Source organism: Aedes albopictus, chromosome 2 (genome assembly GCF_035046485.1).
Source record: "Aedes albopictus strain Foshan chromosome 2, AalbF5, whole genome shotgun sequence".
Taxonomy (NCBI): Eukaryota; Metazoa; Arthropoda; class Insecta; order Diptera; family Culicidae; genus Aedes; species Aedes albopictus.
In genome coordinates, this window is record NC_085137.1 from 276,525,733 (window position 1) to 276,547,085 (window position 21,353).

The window sequence follows — 21,353 nt, forward strand, 5'->3', positions numbered from 1 at the left end:
GTCCGCTTTTCGCGAACGGGTTGATCACCTCACCCTCCACGTTCTCAGATTCCCTAATTAAATACGTTTCCATCTCTACTGTAAGGGTCCCCCTTAGAGCCGCTATCCCTCACTGCCATTGAAGTAGTCGCCCAAGGATCCCGGTGGTTATCTATGCAAGCAGGGAGGCCACCCACGGGTTGGCACAGGCCCTTATGGGACCTGAGCTCAGAGCCAGGATCAGCGCAAATCAGGATACTTCAACTGAACCTACCTCCACCCAGTTAGTTTCCTAAGCTGGATACAGTTCGGGAACGTACTCTAAGACCTTGCCAAGGTTTTATGGGACGGAAGGCGGCTCCGACATTAGCCCATCCGTCGTTTCAGGTCAGTGTCACCCGGCCCTACTAAGAGGATAGAATGCCGTCACCACCAGCACTCCTCTACTCCGCGGTCCTCTTAGAGTGTACCATCTCATTGACCAGTATCGTCGCGCGCCAGTATATCGTAATCAGGAGCTTACTGACATCGCTCCTGATGTGCCGGAGGCACCCCTGACTAGGCTATGGCACTTTGGAAGCGGTGCCGGTTCGCTTAAACAGAGTTGATGCTTCCGGATGTGTGGTATTTCTGAAGAGGCCCAGTAGAGCCCACTGCTGAACCCCCGCCACGCCTAGGCAAACTCCGCTTGAACAGTTCGTGTGCAGCGCACATGATGCTCGGTCACCTTGCGATGCCAAAGGTGGTGAGTCCTCACTGATGTTAGAACATGCTTCGCCTAAGAAACGCCATCTTAAGCTCCCACCGACTATAAGTTCAGGCCCACATATAAGTTCAGTGAAGTGAACTACAGTCAGAAGTAGCCCCAGATATTGGCCATTTAGTGCAAAAGAAGAACCTAGTTAGAGCGAAACCCAATTGAGTCAGGTAACCTAACCTATAGAAACCTCGTGTGGCATTCCTGTATCCTAAGACCTCCCCGAGTTCCCTTTAGGACCCGTGGAGTTCCGGCTAGGACCTGGTTCCTACCTCTGAGCCAGAGCGTCCGCTCCGAAACAGCTAGGAGCAAGTAGCCAGTGGAAACCGTGAATGGTGACCCACGTGGAATGTTCATCCTAAGGCCAGGTGTACGCAAACCCTGTCTGGCCGCCCACGTGGTGAGAACATCCTGCGACAGCCGTCTCGACCAACGGCCACAAGCGAGAGTCATGCGAAGAACCGCTTACGCCATCCCTGATCACCCCGAACAGCCCACCTCCGCCGGCCTGCCCCTACACACTCACACCGACACAACCGTAAGTTAAATAAAGTGATTAGAAAAGTCGAATATAGTGGTTTTGAATTTCTGATCATCGCAAAGAGCCGACCCTGTGACAAAGAGTTTGGGAACCCCTGGAGGCAAGGCCGGTTGGGTCTTGTTCCCAGCGAGCGTCTCGGGATTATCCCCTTTGAGTGTAACACCATCTACAAATCTGGTAAAAAATCCGATGTTCGTAATTATCGTGGGATTGCCATTATCTCATGCATACCAAAACTATTTGAATCTTTTATAAACAGATGTGTGTTTAACCAAATTAAACTAAGAATAACGAATGCACAACATGGATTTTTCAAAGGTCGGTCGACTACAACAAATTTGTTAGAATTTGTTAATTACACCTTATGTGCAATGGACAGTGGAAACTATGTTGAACTTCTGAAACTCTTCAAAGAAATAAAAAATGAAGAAGACAGAGAATGTTTTTTGAGAGAAATACGCATGTTTGACCAATGGTGTAGTAAAAGCCTGCTGTAGTTAAACGTGGAAAAATGTAATTCAATTACGTACAGTAGAAAACATAGAACGCCACCATTAATTGTATCTTTAGGAAACCAAGAAGTTGAAAAGTGTAATAGAATTAGAGATTTAGGTGTTAGATTCCAAATTAACTTTCACCGATCATTATAACGCTATCACTCATAAAGCAACTAATATGTTAAGTTTCATTAAGCGGTTTAGCTACAACTTTCAGGACCCATACACGATTAAAACATTGTACGTCGCTTATGTAAGATCAGTTCTAGAATACTGTAGCATAGTATGGTCTCCCTACATGGTAACACATGTGGATCGAATCGAATCAATACAATAGCAGTTCTTCCTATATGCCTTACGCAAGTTAGGTTGGTCAACATTTCCACTGCCTTCATAGATATTCATGCTAGATGCATGCTTATAGATATTCAAACTTTGAAAGAGCGTCGCGAATTAGCCATGGTTTCATTTATAAATGATTTAATATCTCAACGCATCGACTCCGCCAACTTACTATCATGTATAAATTTCTATGCTCCTGCTAGACTATTGCGAGTCCGTAATATATTTGCTCTAAACAAACATAGAACAGATTATGCAAAATTTGGTCCTTTGAATCGAATAATGAACCTTTATAATCACCACTGTGCATCTATTAGTTTAACCAAGTCTAGAACAAATTTAAGAGAATAGTTAGGGTTTTGAGACATAATAGAATATAGTTATTAAGTGATATAGTTAAGTGAAATTGTAGTCTACGGTATGTTTGACGAAATAAATAAATAAATAAATAACAACTCTTGCACGTAGTTCTCCCGCGTCTCGATATGCTTCGAGCGCCGGATGGTTCGCTCCAAGCTTGCAAATTCGATGCAACTCTGGTTGTCCTCCATCACTTTCACAGGCCCGTTGTACGGTTCACCCAAATCGTTGAGTAACTTCAGAAGCCATACCAACTCCTGACTCGCTTCACTTAGTGCCACGTACGCCGACTCCATCGAAGACAGAGTGACACTCGACTGCTTCCGGTTGCACCAAGAAACTGCGCCGCCAGCGTACCGGTAGACAAAACCAGTGGTCGACTTCCTGGAACGAATATCGCCCGCTCAATCCACATCAGAAAATCCGTCCAGGTCACCACCAGAATGCTGTACTGCAAACGCCAATCCCTTGTCGCCTTCAGATAACGAACGACTCGCTTCGCTGCTACCCAGTCCAGCTCGGTTGGTGCACTTACCTTGCGTCCGAGTATCGATGCACTCACGGCCACATCCAGTCGAGCACAGACCGCTTTGTAAAGCAAGGCACCAACGAGACTGCGATATTGCTTCCCATCACACAATGAACTACTTTTGTCCTCTTCTTTTACGTATCCGGTGTCCATCGGAGTTTTCGCACCTTTGGCGTCACGAAGTCCAAACTTGACGACAACACGATCAATGTGCTCCCTTAACGACACTGTAGGATTTCGAATTTGGATCGATAGTGCTTTCGATTTTGGGGAATAATTAGAACGAAAACTTTATTGGCTCGACTGAGTATAACGCGCTGATATTCGGTTTGACGCTATGAACGGTTTATTGGCAACTGACTTTGTATTCTGACTGCTATAGGGTTTTATCGAGATACGGGATGATCGATGCAAAGAATCGGTACAAAGATAGATACTGATAGCGATCGGATGCTGCGATGGCTATTTGTATGGTATTGGAATAAAGGAGATAACTAGCAATGATCATATTCGAGCAGTTGGGCCATACAATAATTACGTTACGATCTACAATCTGATTTAAGACTTAACATGCCGGCCACCGTGAAAATGCAAATTTTAACAACCTATCTTCTTCAGTAATTAAACGTATCTACCTATCTTACTGCTAGGGTAACAAATTCAGAGTGTGTAGTTTCTTATTCTATCACTTCTTAATGCGATAACAATTTCTCCTTCTGCTGCTTTCTCGCGACGGTTGTCGCTACCTCTACTTCTTCGGGCCGACGCTCTTTTGTTAGAGGCCGATGGGTGGTTCTGCGTTCGCTGTGACATCGTTCGTTGTTTACTTCCTCCACGTGCAACTCCGGCGGTTCCTCGGGACTCGCTGATCGACTATGTGACTCCTCGGGACTTGTCGGATCCGGACCATGTGACTCCTCGGCAGCTGTGATCGGGCGATCACTTCGCGCAACCTTGAATCAATGGACTTCTGTATCGGTAGGGGGATGCTGTCATTGCTTCTCTCCGGGCTCATCGAATGCGGCGTCCTCGGGATGACTCGAAATGCTGCGAACAAACATAGGCGGCTTTTTCAAACAATCAAAAGAGCATTAAAACAATACTTAATTGGAGCGGAGGCAACCGGCCTCCACGGGTCCGTTACCGGACGATGACCGTTGGCAGCGAAGTACTGAGCGTACTTGTGCGTGAATGGAATCCGAGGGGTGAATGGCGACATCCTTCTGTGACCGTTGAGTTGGGCAGGTAAGCATCCTTCGGGGGTTGATCCGACAGTCGACGGTTCTGGCGTGCTCTCTCAGGTCCTTGCCTTCCACATTGCAATTCCACGAGTCTATCCGACGTGTAGTGGATGCGTTGGGTCAGCTGCAGACCGTCGAGAGATAGCCAGCTCGAACCTCGCTCGTAGTGGTGGGTTGGTACGACGACGACTTCACAGGCGCTGGGGCACGAAAAATTCTATTACTTTTTTGGAAATTCATTTAAACACAACGACTTACATGAAGAGGAGGTCAATTGACCTCCCGACGGTACGCAGTGGAACACTGCGATCGGTGGAAGGATCCTAGTTTCCTTCTTGCGGTTCGGTGGCATCGCCACCATCGGGTTGGTTTGGTAGAACACAAATCTTGGAGATTCCCCGACGATATTCTCCGTCATTCGTGCGTACGACGACGACTCGGATGCAGTCGTCGTTTCCCCTGTAGATCCGCGTGGTTCGTCCGATGCACCACTTCAGCGGAGGCAGATTTTCCTCCTTCACCAGCACTAACGTTCCGACTTGGATGTTGTTACGCCGCTGCGTCCAACGTGTCCGTGGCTGCAGTCCAGACAAGTATTCCGACTGCCACTGACTCCAGATCCTTCGAACGTACTCCTGAGTTTGCTGATAGCGATCTAATCGGTTGCACGGGATGTCGGCTAGGCTGGGCTCTGGGATGGCGTTAAGCGAGCGATGGACCAAGAAATGCCCTGGTGTGAGCACCTCCAGGTCGATGGGGTCCGAGGTTAGCTGTGTCAAAGGGCGAGAATTAAGGCAGCTTTCTATTTGTACTAGCAAGGTCTCAAATTCGTCCTGATAGAGGATCACATTTCCCATAGTACGGCGCAAATGGTTCTTCATGGACTTAACAGCCGCTTCCCAGAGTCCACCGAAATTCGGGGACCTGGGAGGGATGAACTTGAATGTTATCCCATCCTCCGCGAAACTACGGGTTATTTGATCCTGGTGCTGTTGAGACCGAAACAATCGGGCCAGCTCTTCTAGCTCCCGTTTAGCTCATTGGAAGTTGAGGGCGTTGTCGCACTTGATCAGCTCCGGTTTGCCCCTGCGGGCAACAAATCGCCGCAAGGCAGCGAGAAACGAATTGGTGGTCAGGTCTGCGACACACTCCAAATGGACGGCCTTCGTCCCGAGACAGACGAACACCGTTACGTAGCATTTAACCGCCGTGGCACGACGGGTAGGGCGACAGGAAAATGGGCCACAATAGTCCACTCCGGTGTGGAATGGGAATGCTGGTTGTATACCCGCTCCGGCGGAAGTTCTCCCATCAGCTGCTCCAACATCTCGGGTTTGCATCGAAAACATCGAGTACAAGCGTGGACAACTCGGCGACCAAGATTACTGATGCGAAGCCCAGAAACGTTCCCGTATGACAGCTGTAAGTAGCTGCGGTCCGGCGTACAGAAGTTTCCGGGGTAGTGGGCCATTATCAGTTCGGTGAACGGATGATTGTCCGGCAGGATCATCGGATGGCGTTGGTCGAACGAAACCGGAGCATGACGCAGCCGGCCACCAACGCGCAGTATACCGTCGACCACAATCGGGAACAGTGTATTCAGGCGAGAGTTGGGTTTGACTTGTTTGCTGCGAGCGATATCGACTTGTTCCTGAGCAAAACGTTCCGTTTGCGCAAGTTTAACCAGGCTTCGTGGATCTCCGTAGTAGTGAGGAATCCAGTGCGACGGCCTGTTCTGTTTGTGGCAATCGCGTTATGGGCGAATCTACGAAGAAGCGCGACGATTCGAACTAGCTTTGAATACGAAGAGTACAGGTCGAACAGCTCATTTGGGGTCTGTACTTGAACCGGAAGGGACACTGTCCTTTCCTCTAGTTCCTCGAAAGTAAATGTTTTCATGGTTGGACGACCAAGAGGCGGCCAGAATCGAGACGGTTGCGAAAGCCAGTCCGGTCCTTTCCACCAGATCGAAAATTCGCCTAACTGGGCCGGAGACATTCCTCTGGAGATTATATCTGCCGGATTCTCCGAACCTGGCACATGGGACCACATGCCATTCGCTGTAATGCGCTGTATCTCCGAGCATCGATTGACGACAAACGTTTTCCAGCGCGAGGGGTTTGCAGTAATTTGGTAGAGCGTGATTTCCGAATCCGTCCAGAAGAAATTCTTGGATTTGAGTTGCAAGCTGGACCCAACTTTCTCAAACAAGTGGCTCAACAGCAGCGCACCACACAGTTCGAGACGAGGCAGGATAACGATACCTCCCTTTTGACCCTTTCCTTTCGAGGCGATCTTGGATTTAGCGGTGAGGAGGTTAACGTGAATGTTGCCGGTGGAGAACACAGTGCGGACATAAATGCACGGACCATAAGCTCTTTCGGACGCGTCGGAAAACCCGTGAAGCTCAAGACTCACGACTCCGACAGTTGCGATAGGCCACCGCGGAATCTTGAGGTCCGACAGTTGGCTGAAACTATCACGAAGTTCTAACCATTGGCGTTGGCGAGAATCGATAAGCGGGTCCTTCCAATCACAGCCGTCTCGCCAAAGATCTTGGAGAAACAGCTTTGCTTGAACCAACACTGGACCAGCAAGGCCCAGAGGATCAAACAAGCAAGCGATGTCCGAGAGTACTGTCTGTTTGGTGATTGGCAAACTGCGTAATGTAGTTCGGAACGTTAAACTGGAACTCATCCGAAACGGTGTTCCACTGGAGTCCCAGTGCCTTTATGGGCGAGGCAGAGGAGTCAAGCTCGAAAAGGGTACGCTCATCTCTCAGGTTTGAAGGAACGGCTTCCATAATAGCCGAACTGTTGGAAGTCCATTTGCGAAGGGGTAATCCAGCGGAGTTAGTTAGCTCTATTAGCTCCTGACAGAGTTCCCGGCCTTCATCGACGCTGTCGGTCCCCGTGAGCATGTCATATATATAAAAGTCTCGACCAAGAACAACTGCAGCAGCGGGATGACTTCAGAAAGCTTCTGTAGACACTTCGTCGCGGAATACGGAGCTGTAAATGTTCCGTAGGTAACCGTCGTAAGTTGGAAAGTTTGTAGCGGTTGTGTCGGCGAATCTCTCCATCGAATCCTTTGTAGTGGTTGGTCAGACTCTCGTACCAGAATCTGCCGATACATCTTTTCGACGTCTGCGACGACGGCAAACTGGGGCATTCGGAACCATAGGACAATCGCTAGCAAGTCGTCTTGGACAACAGGGCCAACCAGAAGCGCATCGTTGAGGGAGATGCCATTGTCGGTAGAACAAGATGCTTCGAAGACCACCCGAAGTATGGTGGTAAGGCTATCCGGTCTTACTACTGGGAACTACTGGGAAAACGTTTCCCAGCTTCACTTTCACTCGCGCACCTTCACCGTTCACACACGAAATCTGTCCGGAACCAGAACCAGTCGATTTGATGGTCTTCCCATCAGCCAAGCAAATCACCGATTCGTTGCACTCGTCGATCTTCTCCAGGAAGGACGCGTCGTTCGTCATGTGGGAGGTGGCACCGGAATCAAGATACCAGTCACCTGTTTCACCAACACTCTTAGCAGCCAGACACATCTCGAACTCCTTCTTACGCTCGGCAGCCACTGACACTTTCTCCTTTTGCTGATCCTGGAGGAACTTCCGGCAATGCTTTCGGAAGTGGCCCTCTTTCTTGCAATAGTGGCAGACTTTCGCCACTTTCTGCTTCGCACTAGACGGCTTCTTCTTGGCCGGCTCCGTCACAAACACTTTCACTTTCACTCTCGGGATTCTTCTCCAGGCGACGACGACCTTCGTTCAGCAACTTATCCTTGACGAAATCGACCGTGAGATCGTCATCCGGCCGGCTCTCAAGGGCAGTGATCAGCCCATCGTACGACGCAGGAAGACTGGAAAGCATCAAAGCCACAAACCAATGATCTTTCAGATCTTCTCCCAGCGCCGTGAGTCGAAGTCGCAGCTCCGCTATCGTCTTCAGGTGTTCCGACATATTTCCTCCTTCCGGCATCCGGGTGGACACCGACTGCCGCACGACGTGAATCTTGCTGGAGAGAGATTCTCGCTCGTGATAGCTTTTCAGAGCATCCCACATCTCCTTCGCCGTCGTCTTCTGCATCACGTGAATCAGCTGAGTGTCGTCCAGCGCCAACCCCACCAATGCCTGCGCCTTCTCATCGTTCGAAATCCAGGCCGCATCAGCATTTGCAGGTTTCGGATCGGTCACCACATTTAGCACTTTCTCCCGCGTCAGCAGAAGCCGCATCTTGAACTTCCAGATGGCATAATTCTGGTCGTTCAGCTTCTCAATCGTGACCTTCGTGTCGGCCATTTTGTTTGTGGTACTACGCACTTTACTGTCCCTCGATTGGAAAACAAAATTCACGATTCGCGACGAACTACCGAAATTAAACTACCACACTTTCACGCAACTGGGCTCATGACCTATTGGGACGAATGTTCCAGTGGAATTAAAACGCAGTATTTAATAAACGAAATAAAAATATATTGAAACGAAACGATGTTCACACAGCGAGAGCACTTTTGGTTTTTGATAAAATGGCGCCTCTTGCGTTACGCCTTGCTGCCGCCGCTGCTGCTGCTGCTGTTGCTGCTGTGGGATTGCCACCGCTGATGCGCGTGTAGGGGTGTGCACGCAAATCGTACACTTGATAGGGATGGCACGAAAGTTGTCTCTCCAATACACATTGGAGTAAATCATATCAAAACCTGATCATAAGTGGAAAAACTAGGGGTGGGTAATGTCTGAGACATAACCGCAATGTTGACGTAGGACAAAGGCCCTTTCATTTGAAGTCTTACATCTGCTGATTTTTCGGGTCATTGCTGTCCGACCTTCGTAAATAAATGCCTAACGGATTTATCACATAAAAGGCCTATACAATGTATACTGGCAAAATTAAAATCGGCGGAGTGATGTGTTGATTAAAGTTGTTATATGATTCATTTCACTGAACGCATTCATAAGATGTTAATTAGTTAAACCTTCCGTAACTCGCGTAGTTGGCCATCACTTGGGGGTTGAGCATTATTTTACCGTTGTTTGAAAGAATTTTCGTCGAAAAGATAAAATGATTATAATATTGAAAGGCGTTAAGCCATAGCTTCCCAAACATCATATTGCGATCGTGCATTAGAATAATGACCAGTTTCACTATTGCTGGCAACGATGCTCTGTCTTTTGCTTTTTGGTTGCACTACATCTCGATCGATGTTGGAAATTATCTAATTAACTCTTGAGGATTCATTTTCGATGGTCCTGAAAAGAACCGGTTTGAATAATGGACGATTATGATGCATTCACCATGCCATGCAATGCGTGTTGATTTTCTCTGCGGAGAATGCTGGACGCCGTCGAAAATTGGCCCACCGCTCCGCTGCCATGGATGCGATTCCTGGTGCTATCATTAGCACGATAGCCGAGAGTAGTCGCTGAGTTGGTGTGCTGCTGCCTTGCTGGATGTGACATCCACCTCCAACCTTCTTGACTGAGCCAACGAAAATGACGAAAGAAAACAGAGAACTCTGATTTTATATCCCTAGATTAGCAGATGAAGCTCCTCCCATTTGGCTGGCTTTGCAGTTTATTCCGTTTGCATGACCCGTCCCGCATGCTCCAGACGCTTCAAACGATTAATCAACCAAGAAATGAGAAAATTTTCATTGAACGGCTGAAGTAACCAAAATATTGGATGGTTGCACCACACTTTTCTCGTTCGGTGGAATGAAATTATCTAATAGGCTCCTAAAGGCCTATCTCAATTTCTGCATAATTCAATCAAGCATTGATTAAAACGACATGTTTACTAATTTTTTAAGTATTCCTATTAGGTAAAGCCCATAAAATATATTTTCAAAAATTTTAATAATTTTTGCAACACTCCTTGTTTAGCACTAAATTTTGGGTAAACTTTGTTTACCGTGTATGTCAAACAGGAACATTTATTGTCAAAAGTGAGCCAATGTGGTGTCTTCTGCAATCCGCCGTTTCACTTTCGTTACGTCAAGGTTGACCTCGAATGTCAAACAAGACCTGCGCATCATTATTTTATTTTCAAGTTTATTAACTATTCTGTTATTGTTTAAGTTCGGAAAAATTACCATTGAGATCAGAAAAGCATGCTCTTTCGTGTTATGCAGCAAAACCGGGGAAATATTTTTCATTTTAGGACCCTATTCACAACTCTTGAGGAATAATTTTTGGTGGTCCTGTAAAGGACCGTTTGATTGATTGACGATTTTAGGAAGGAAGTGGCATGAATTCACCATGCCACGCAAGGCGTGTTGGTTTTCTCAGTGCTGAATGATGGACGCAACCTGAAACTGCCCCGCCGCTTGCTGCCGTGGATGAGATTAATGACCGTCTTCACTCTTGCTGGCAACGAAGTACACCTTTCTCGATCAAGGGTGGAAATTTCTCCAAGTAACTCTTGAGGAATCACTTTCGATGGTCCTGAAAAGGACCGTTTGAATAATGGACGAATTTGATGAATTCATCATGCCACGCAATGCGTGTTGGATTCTTCCGCGCTCAATACTAGGCGTCGTCGAAAACTGGCCCGCCGCTTGCTGCCGTGGATAAGATTCCTGGTGCTATCAGCCGAGAGTCATCGCAGTCGATATGCGGCTGCTTGCTGGAGATGACATCCTACCTCCTTGGCCGATCCAACGAAAATGAAGACAGAAAACAGAGGGCACATCTTTTATACCCCTAGATTAGATTGTACGACATTTCCCCGAAAACCAGTTCCCCGAATGAAGTTTTCCCGAAAGTTATTTCCCCGAAAAACGATTCGCCGAACGAACCGTTTCCCCGAATGTACCATTTCCCCGAATGTACCGTTTCCCCGAATGCACCGTTTCCCCGAAATATTTATGATACTATATTTAGTACTGGTTTCTAATCATTGATTAATTCCATTATCTGAAACTTTCACATCTCATTGATATTGTGTATTCCCTCTTTTCATGGGAATTCTTCGAGATATAATTTTCTTCATGATGTTTCAATGAGGTTTGCTTTTCTTTTTAAATATGGGTCGTTCTTTTCTGTTGTACTGATTGAAAATGACATGGCACTCAATTAAGAACACGCTTATCATAATTTTCCCTTCTTTCATTAATAGGCCATTCTTTCTATTTATGTTTAAATTTTCAATCGATGAAAACGCCCTTTAAACACATAATATCTTTAAAACGAGTCATCCTGATTATAGTAGTAATATGCTAAAGTTCATTGTCATTGTAAAACACATGATCTTTATGACTTCAACTTTAAGTCTTAAAGTATTCTTGCTAGCGAAGGAAGCCTATGAGCACAATGTTAATGTGTATTAACAGGCTTTAAAACAAAAGTCAATGTGTTTGACAAACAGATTTGAAGCTAAGCACTCTTTTTTTTGTAAATCAATGGATCAATCATGATCGAAGTAGCATTTACAATTGGGTTCTTTAGGGGTATCCGGATTATTTCATAATCGTATTCTCCACCCAAAAATTAGTCGAAATCCAAAATTTCATAGTTTTTGGAGTCCGGGAACTATTTTTAAAATGCATTTAAAGTTTGCATGGGGAAAATTTTATGTTCGGGTCGAACTGTCATTTTATCGATTGAACTGTCATTCTATCCACGAAAATCAAAACTGTTTTGTTATTTTAACCATCAAAACAAAGGTATTAGAATCGAATAAAATCACGTTATGCTCAGAAAAATGAGCTCTCTCGATTAGGCTATAGAGAATAGAAATATTTTATTCACTAAACAACCCAATTGACATTTCTACGGAACAGACCACCACAGTAAGACCGCCGGCAATATTTTGAAAGAACAGTATATGATGAAAGAAGGAAGAATCTTTGATGAAGATTTCTACTATAATGCCTATAGATACCTACTAGAACAGTCGGTCACAAAAAAAATATAGCAGCAGACAAATTACTGATGATTGATTGAGCTGTTCAACTTAAAAGAACAGCCTATGTTTGAAAGAAGGAAAATTTTATTAAATGAAAGGTTATCAATCTAGTCGAAAAGACGCTGCTGGATCTTTAGGCAGAAGTATGTCAGAAGTACGTTAGGCTGCAATCGTTAGGCCGAAAGTATCATTACGCCGGACGAGCATCATTACGATTGAGTTGAAAGCCAAGAAAAAAACCCAGTTTGATCATATATAACCCAATACTTAAAAGAATAGCCGACTTCTCAAAGAAGGGTAATCTGACATGGGACATTCAGTGGTTTGATAAATTACTACCGTCAATAAGCTATGCAATATTACAACTAAAAACAACTGCGTGTTATAAAAAGTGGCGACATTTTCAGATGGAATGTTGGCAGTGTTATCACTTCCCAAGTAACATTGTTAAGTCAAATACACTAGAAGAGGTTCTTAGAACCATAATAAAACCAAAATAATAGAAAGATTTATGGCGATTTTCAAAACCTCTACAAGACTAATTGCCTATCGACATGTTACTTGGGTTGATCATCAGTTCTTCAGTAACAGTATAACACCAACATCAAGAAGTCAAAACATCTTCTAGGCCTTTGAAAACAAATTTTAACATCGTTTATGTAGAAAATTAAGAAGACGGACTACTGACCCAGTCTACCATATGAACTTCAGCTTACCCATTCGGCTTAACGTACTTCGGTCTGACGTACTTTGGCTAAGCGTAATTCGTCTTAGTTGCCCCTAGTTGTGCATTGGGTCAATGTTAAATGGCATATGCAATAATCTTTTCGGGGAAACGGTACATTCGGGGAAACATTTTTCGGGGAAATGGTACATTCGGGGAAAAAACTTTCGGGGAAACTTCATTCGGGGAACTGGTTTTCGGGGAAATGTCGTACAATCATAAAAATCGCCGGTTAGGTGCTAAAATAACAAAAATTATAACTGAAATTGCTCTAGCCATAACATAATTATAACAGGTGTTGATACAATTTTAACAAATTTATAACAAAGTGAGATATAACAAATATTGGAATGATCAATAAATTATAACACATTTTGTTATAAATTAGATATAAATATATTGGGTAAAAATTAAGTTGGGTAAAATTTAACTCATTTTTTGGGTAATTTTTATTAAGAGTGTTATTTATTTTAGGCGCAAAGTTTTTTGTATAAAAAAGCTTGCCCCACGTAGTATATAAAAAACCCACACCCAGACGGGAATCGAACCAAGGACGCCAACCTTCACCTGCAATCCGGCGCCTTTATCAATGAGGCCATTGCAGCACTTGAAGTGAAGGGCGGTATATGATCAAGTGGTTCTTCGTTTTGGCGGTTGGTCTATAAATAGACTTATTTGTCCAACGTACAGGGGAGAGAAAATATGACGTCACATGAAAGTGTTCTTGATACATTTTATCGCAATTACGTCATCTTAGGATATAATAACAAAAGTGGATATAATTTAGTTATAATTGTAACTCAAGAATTTGCTCTGCATTTTGGCATGCTTTACCTCATGATTCAGACCAGAAATAAATGTCGTATCTTCATCAAAGTTGTAGAGATAGTTAATGGCTCTTAAACAGTGGCAAGAGTGGCATACAATTTCACCTTCTCTTGGTGCTTGCGAGCAAATAAATTAGAACATTTTGACATATGTTATTAAATAATTATCTAATGTTCCTCACCATCAAGGAACTTCTTGCCTATGGCAAAGTTATGCAGTAGTCTGGTGGTTGGAAATTTAACTGCTTTGTGGCGTAAGTGTGCATTTCTGTGAGATTGTCAGATTTAGATGGCTTGTGAATTAAAAAATAAAGTATTTAATGCACAATTTTTACATTACATGGTACAAGAATTGACATACTGATGCAATTCTGTGGCGTTTGCTTTGCCTCGTGACCTCATATAATGTTTTCATTTTCAGCAAAAAAGAGTTTAAACAAGAAATGCTTCCACTAGTTGAAAACACCTGTTCGACATTTGCTTCGGCATTTGCTCAAGATGCATGACGATGTCCATATCGGTAAAAAAGAAATAGCCTTCTGCTATTGGTTGGTTTTCCAAAAGCTTTTAATAGAGTTTCTTATTTTGAACTACTGCACAGGTTATCACATCTATTTGATTTCAGTTGAGATTCTGTTTTATTGAGTAAATCCTATTTGAATAACCGCTTTCAAATTGTGGAAGTTAAAGGAAATCATTGAAGCCTGATCGGTACTCTATTGGGAGAGCTACAAGTATCGGTTTCAGGACCATTGATGTTAGCCTTATTTATCAACAGCCTTCTTTCATCTTTGAAAGTATGTAATACCCACACCACATGTTTGCAGATCATAGGAAGCTGTATTTCTACTGAATAGGAAGCAATCAGTGAAGTACTAGATTGAAAGTAGTGAGCTGGATAATTGTATGGTGAGATGATCAGTTCTCCATTTCTGTAATGAAACGGTACAAACAGTGTGGGTTATATGATTCCTTGACTAATTTGATGCTATTTGAGCAAAAGTTTGAGTAACTGTGTTGTTGAAATATTTATTTCTTGAAACTTCAACAACACAGTTTCTCAAACTTTTGCTCAAACAGCATTAAATTAGGCAAGAAACCATATAACCCACGCTGTTTGCACCATTTCTTTGCAGAAATGGAGAACTGATCATCTCACCATACAAAAATCCAGCTCACTACTTTCAATCTAGTACTTCACTGATTGCTTCCTATTAATATGGACGTTAATTGCATGGCAATGAAACGTGTCTCAACTAGAAATAAATTTCAAAGCTCCACAAATAATTTGTAATCAATCAATTCTTCAAAAACTAAGGTGATTTTCATTTGCAGACGACTAATTGATCCAGTTGTATCATGTTAATTCAATAACAATAATAAAACTTCCAATTTCAGAATAAAAACTTTCATAGAGTACAGTGAATATATTTTCATAGCAAAGACTTTTGTTTTAATCGAAAAAACTGCCTTCAAATATTTGATGATGACGATGCTTTCAATCACGATTTTTTTGTTGTTTTTACTAATGTGTATTTTAACACTAAGCTAATTCTACACTTTAATGACGAATTGTTCAACGTTAACCAGCCGCAGTTTATCGCGGAAACATTGCGCCCGTTTGATTTGTACAAGGCGGCTGATTATACGTGACAGCTCCCACCCGGCGGCTGCAAAAACAGTTTTAGACAAGGTGCACACCGTGTACAAACCATAGGTGCGCGGTCTAGCGCGATCTAATACTGCGCGTTTCGAACGCAGCTGGCTGAGAATCCAAGATTAACGCGGCAATATCTACCTGGGCTTTCTTAAAGGTTTAGACCATGATTCAAACATGTCAAAAATACTACATTAGTTTATTTAAGGTTTGAATTTCAATTTGTGTTAGTGAATTTGAACCTAGATAATCAAGAAATCGATTTTGAACTTCCAATAAGGGATAATCCTCAATCTACAAGTATGTCAATAAATAAATTTAATGAGTAACCTGAATTTTCTTAAAGGTCTGGATCATGATTCAAACTTGTCAAAAATCCTGTATTTTATAAGCACAGTAGCACCACACAGCGGCGTAACTGCGTACCAAACACCACTTGTAAAATGTTCATTTGATATAAACTGCATTTTCAAAATTATAACTGAATTTGTTATAATGTTCATATAAAGATGATCAAAATGAATTTATTTGTATTATAACTGACTTTGTTATAGTTCTGATATAATTAAATCTGGGTTCCAAATCCTTTTTGTCAAATATATCTAAATATAACAAACGTTGATATATCTATCAACCGCTGATATAAATTTGTTACATTTTTGTTATGCCTTTCTGATCGGGGCTGTTGCACATTCACCTTCTAACCGTCTAACGCGGCAGACCAAGGAAGTGTTTCGAAAATTGGATTGATCGACGGTGGTGGCAGAGGCAGCAGCAAAATCCACAGAAAGACCCGCCGTGACGGACGAATTTGCGAGTTGCGTCGCTTTTCTTTCCTCGGGGCCTCGATTTGGATTGAGTAACAGCGGCGCATTGCTGATAGTATCAGGATTCGCATCCACGGCAGCAAGCGGCGGGCCAATTTTCGACGGCGTTCAGCATTCAACAAGGAATAAACCAACACGCATTGCGTGGCATGATGAATTCATGTCATTTTCTGTTCAAAATCGTTCAATATTTAAACGGTTCTTTTCAGGACCATCGAAAATTATTCCTCAAGAGTTGTGAATCAGATAATTATTTCATTCCATCGAACAGGAAAAGTGTGGTGTGACCGAAAAGTGAACGATTGAATGCTTGATGGCCCCGCAACAATGATGATGCCGGCCACCAATGGTTCCATCCGGAATTTAGCAACGCTTTATCCTATCCGGACCATTTTTAGTGGAACATTGTTAAATTATAGCATTTTCGAGTTAAAATGATTGAATCTTCCAATATTTTGGTTACTTTATTCGTTATTGCGGATTTTTAGGAAAAATTCCACTCTGCGGTAGCCGTCGAGTTCTACCGCAGCTGTCAAAGTCCTACCGCAGGCTTGAAAATCATCCTATCATTGAAACTGAAGGCCAAATCAAAGCATGCTTGCAAGGTGATTTGAACTGAAAACCAACAACAAACAATGATCATCGGCGTCGCATCCAAGGCATCGCTAGGGCTCGCTAAGGTAGATCGATGATACCTCAGTGAAAATCAGTAGTCTGACAGCTGCGGTAGCTTTTCGTTCTACCGTAAAACGGAAAGTTTTCTCTAAATTAGCAATACATGAAACTTTTCTCATTTCCCGGTTGATAAACCGTTTCAAGCGTCTGGTGCATGTGGGGCGGGGCATGCAAACGAAATAAACTGGAAGCAGCCAAATGGGAGGAGCTTCATCTGCTAATCTAGGGGTATAAAAGCTGTACCCTCTGTTTTCTTTCGTCATTTTCGTTGGATCAGTCAAGGTGGTTGGTGTCACCTCCAGCCCGGCAGCAACACATACCAACACAGCGACGACTCTGCTCGGCCAGGAATTTTATCCACGGCAGCAAGCTGCCGGTTAGTGTTCGAAGGCATTCAGAATTCAACGCGGCGTAAACCAACCTGGCAGGACCACATCAAAATCGTCCATAATACAAACGGTCCTTTTCAGGACCACAGAAAATCTTTCCTACAGAGTTATGGAAAGTGAAAGACAGCTCCGCTTCTCAGCAAAAGTGAAGCCGACCATTAATTTTATCCATAGCAGCAAACAGTGGGTCAGTTTTCGGGGGCCCAGCATTTAGCGCGGAGAAAACCAACACGCACATGGTGAATTCATGAACAAACGGTCCTTATCAGGGCCATCGAAAATGATGCCTCAGAAGTTATAAATCGGATTATTTTCATCCATAAATCGAGAAAAGTGGTGTGGAACCAAATAGTAAAAGCGTGTATACTCGTTGCTCAGCAACAGTGAAGCCGGGCAATTTTCGATGGTATCCAGCATTCACCACGCAGAAACCCAACACGCATTGCGTGGAATGGTGAATTCATGTAATTTTCTCCAGATTCCAGGCTTAATATCATCGATCAGGAAAAGCGTGGTGCAACAAAAAAGTGAAATATTGAATGATTGATGGCTCAGCAACAATGATAAAGCCGGCCACTAATGATTCCACCTGGAATTCCACAACGCATTTTCCAAATAAGACCATTTTCAATGAAAATTGGCTCATTTCTGGGATGGTTAATTGTTTGAAGCGTCTGGGTGCACGCGGGCGGGGCATGCAAACAAAATAAACTGGAAAGGCAGCCAAATGGGAGGAGCTTCTGCTAATCTAGGGGTAAAGCATTGTCCAGTTAGAATCCGGACGCAGATAATCACTTATATCGCAGAGGTGGAATAACAAACAGAAAAGGTGAAGCCCTCAAAACAAAGATAATTTACTGTAGTTTCATGGAAAAATATAATTAAAATAATTTCATTTAATTTTTAATACATTTTCTCATTTTCTCCGTGATTTCTTCCTTAAAAATCTGCACAATGGTAGTAAATTTTAACAACAACCCCTTCGGCGGATTTGTTTAACAATCAGGTCATCTCTGTAGTGTCCTGAGACCCTCTACCAATCTGATTAGGATTCCAAAGAAACTTTGCCAAATATTTCTCTTCTTGCGAAATTAAGGGCTATTCAGTGAATTCCAAAGAAGCGAAATTTGAGTGTTTTTTTCGTTAATAAACACTATCCAACAGTGATGACACCACTACACATCTCAGACTGTCGTGATAGCTCACCAAATTGGCTCAAACCTCTACAGATCCCTTGTGTGCATTTTTGAAAAGCAGCACGCGATTCTTGAGGTTATCATCTTTGTACACATTTGGTGTCAAAATCGTGATGTGAGAAAACGATGTCCAGAGTTCGAACTTCCTGGCAAATCTTGAAATTCCAAGCAGATTTATCCATGAATATAAACTTCAATCTTCCTTGGGCACTTCCTCATGGCATGGTTAACAACATCTGTGCACATCACACATAATGGTTATGGAGATATTAACATTTTTCGCAACTGTCGTACCTGACCACGCTTAATTTTCAGCGTGTTTGTGCAAGATTTTTTTCCTTCACTTGTCTTCAATCTGAAATAACTTTTCACTCGTAGCAAGAAAATCGATGAAATTTTCACCATCAATAGAGGACTTGTTTATGATCAGACTGCTGTAAAAAAAATATGATTATGATCATTGAGAGCGTCACAATAAATTTTCCTTTGCGTCCGGATTCTAACTGGACAATGCTTTATAAAAGCTTTGTCCTCGGTTTTCTTTCGTCATTTTCGTTGGATCAGTCAAGGAGGTTGGTGGCGCCTCCAGTACGACAGCAGCACACACCAACCCAGCGACTTCTCGGCTCGGCTGGAAATCTCATCCAAGGCAGCAAGCGGCGGGTCAGTTTACGACGGCTTCCAGCATTCAGCATGGAGAAAACCAACACGCATTGCGTGGCGTGGTGAATTCGTCAAAATCGTCCATAATATAAACGGTCCTTTTCAGGACCAAATAAAATCTTTCCAAAAGAGTTATGAGTTTGACCGCCAGTGGACTTTGGCAACGCATTATCATATCCGGACCATTTTGCGTGAAAAGTTTTTCAATTCTAACATTTTTCAAATTAAAATGATCTAAATCGTCTAATATTTTGGTTACATTATCCGTTCAATGGAAATTTTCTCGGTTGGTTAATCGTTTGATGCGTCTGGAGCGATTGTACGACATTTCCCCGAAAACCAGTTCCCCGAATGAAGTTTCCCCGAAAGTTTTTTCCCCGAATGTACCATTTCCCCGAAAAATGTTTCCCCGAATGTACCGTTTCCCCGAAAAGATTATTGCATATGCCATTTAACATTGACTCAATGCACAACTAGGGGCAACTAAGACGAATTACGCTTAGCCAAAGTACGTCAGACCGAAGTACGTTAAGCCGAATGGGTAAGCTGAAGTTCATAGGGTAGACTGGGTCAGTAGTCCGTCTTCTTAATTTTCTACATAAACGATGTTAAAATTTGTTTTCAAAGGCCTAGAAGATGTTTTGACTTCTTGATGTTGGTGTTATACTGTTACTGAAGAACTGATGATCAACCCAAGTAACATGTCGATAGGCAATTAGTCTTGTAGAGGTTTTGAAAATCGCCATAAATCTTTCTATTATTTTGGTTTTATTATGGTTCTAAGAACCTCTTCTAGTGTATTTGACTTAACAATGTTACTTGGGAAGTGATAACACTGCCAACATTCCATCTGAAAATGTCGCCACTTTTTATAACACGCAGTTGTTTTTAGTTGTAATATTGCATAGCTTATTGACGGTAGTAATTTATCAAACCACTGAATGTCCCATGTCAGATTACCCTTCTTTGAGAAGTCGGCTATTCTTTTAAGTATTGGGTTATATATGATCAAACTGGGTTTTTTTCTTGGCTTTCAACTCAATCGTAATGATGCTCGTCCGGCGTAATGATACTTTCGGCCTAACGATTGCAGCCTAACGTACTTCTGACATACTTCTGCCTAAAGATCCAGCAGCGTCTTTTCGACTAGATTGATAACCTTTCATTTAATAAAATTTTCCTTCTTTCAAACATAGGCTGTTCTTTTAAGTTGAACAGCTCAATCAATCATCAGTAATTTGTCTGCTGCTATATTTTTTTTGTGACCGACTGTTCTAGTAGGTATCTATAGGCATTATAGTAGAAATCTTCATCAAAGATTCTTCCTTCTTTCATCATATACTGTTCTTTCAAAATATTGCCGGCGGTCTTACTGTGGTGGTCTGTTCCGTAGAAATGTCAATTGGGTTGTTTAGTGAATAAAATATTTCTATTCTCTATAGCCTAATCGAGAGAGCTCATTTTTCTGAGCATAACGTGATTTTATTCGATTCTAATACCTTTGTTTTGATGGTTAAAATAACAAAACAGTTTTGATTTTCGTGGATAGAATGACAGTTCAATCGATAAAATGACAGTTCGACCCGAACATAAAATTTTCCCCATGCAAACTTTAAATGCATTTTAAAAATAGTTCCCGGACTCCAAAAACTATGAAATTTTGGATTTCGACTAATTTTTGGGTGGAGAATACGATTATGAAATAATCCGGATACCCCTAAAGAACCCAATTGTAAATGCTACTTCGATCATGATTGATCCATTGATTTACAAAAAAAAAGAGTGCTTAGCTTCAAATCTGTTTGTCAAACACATTGACTTTTGTTTTAAAGCCTGTTAATACACATTAAAATTGTGCTCATAGGCTTCCTTCGCTAGCAAGAATACTTTAAGACTTAAAGTTGAAGTCATAAAGATCATGTGTTTTACAATGACAATGAACTTTAGCATATTACTACTATAATCAGGATGACTCGTTTTAAAGATATTATGTGTTTAAAGGGCGTTTTCATCGATTGAAAATTCAAACATAAATAGAAAGAATGGCCTATTAATGAAAGAAGGGAAAATTATGATAAGCGTGTTCTTAATTGAGTGCCATGTCATTTTCAATCAGTACAACAGAAAAGAACGACCCATATTTAAAAAGAAAAGCAAACGATTGTACGACATTTCCCCGAAAACCAGTTCCCCGAATGAAGTTTCCCCGAAAGTTTTTTCCCCGAA

General features: G+C 42.6%; 1 protein-coding gene across 2 annotated transcripts in view; it reads right to left on the reverse strand.

The window, feature by feature from the left end:
- LOC134288992 (uncharacterized) overlaps nucleotides 1–21,353 on the reverse strand; it is a 232,276-nt gene that overhangs the window by 372 nt on the left and 210,551 nt on the right. Inside the window, exon 2 of one of the 2 annotated variants that reach the window (XM_062854973.1) lies at nucleotides 308–14,931. In XM_062854973.1, the coding sequence (XP_062710957.1) occupies nucleotides 5,846–6,943 (1,098 nt within the window). In that variant the 5' untranslated portion in view covers nucleotides 6,944–14,931 and the 3' untranslated portion in view covers nucleotides 308–5,845. Of the gene's footprint in view, nucleotides 1–307; nucleotides 21,250–21,353 lie in introns of those variants that run through there. The other variant, XM_062854972.1, reaches the window with a different exon arrangement.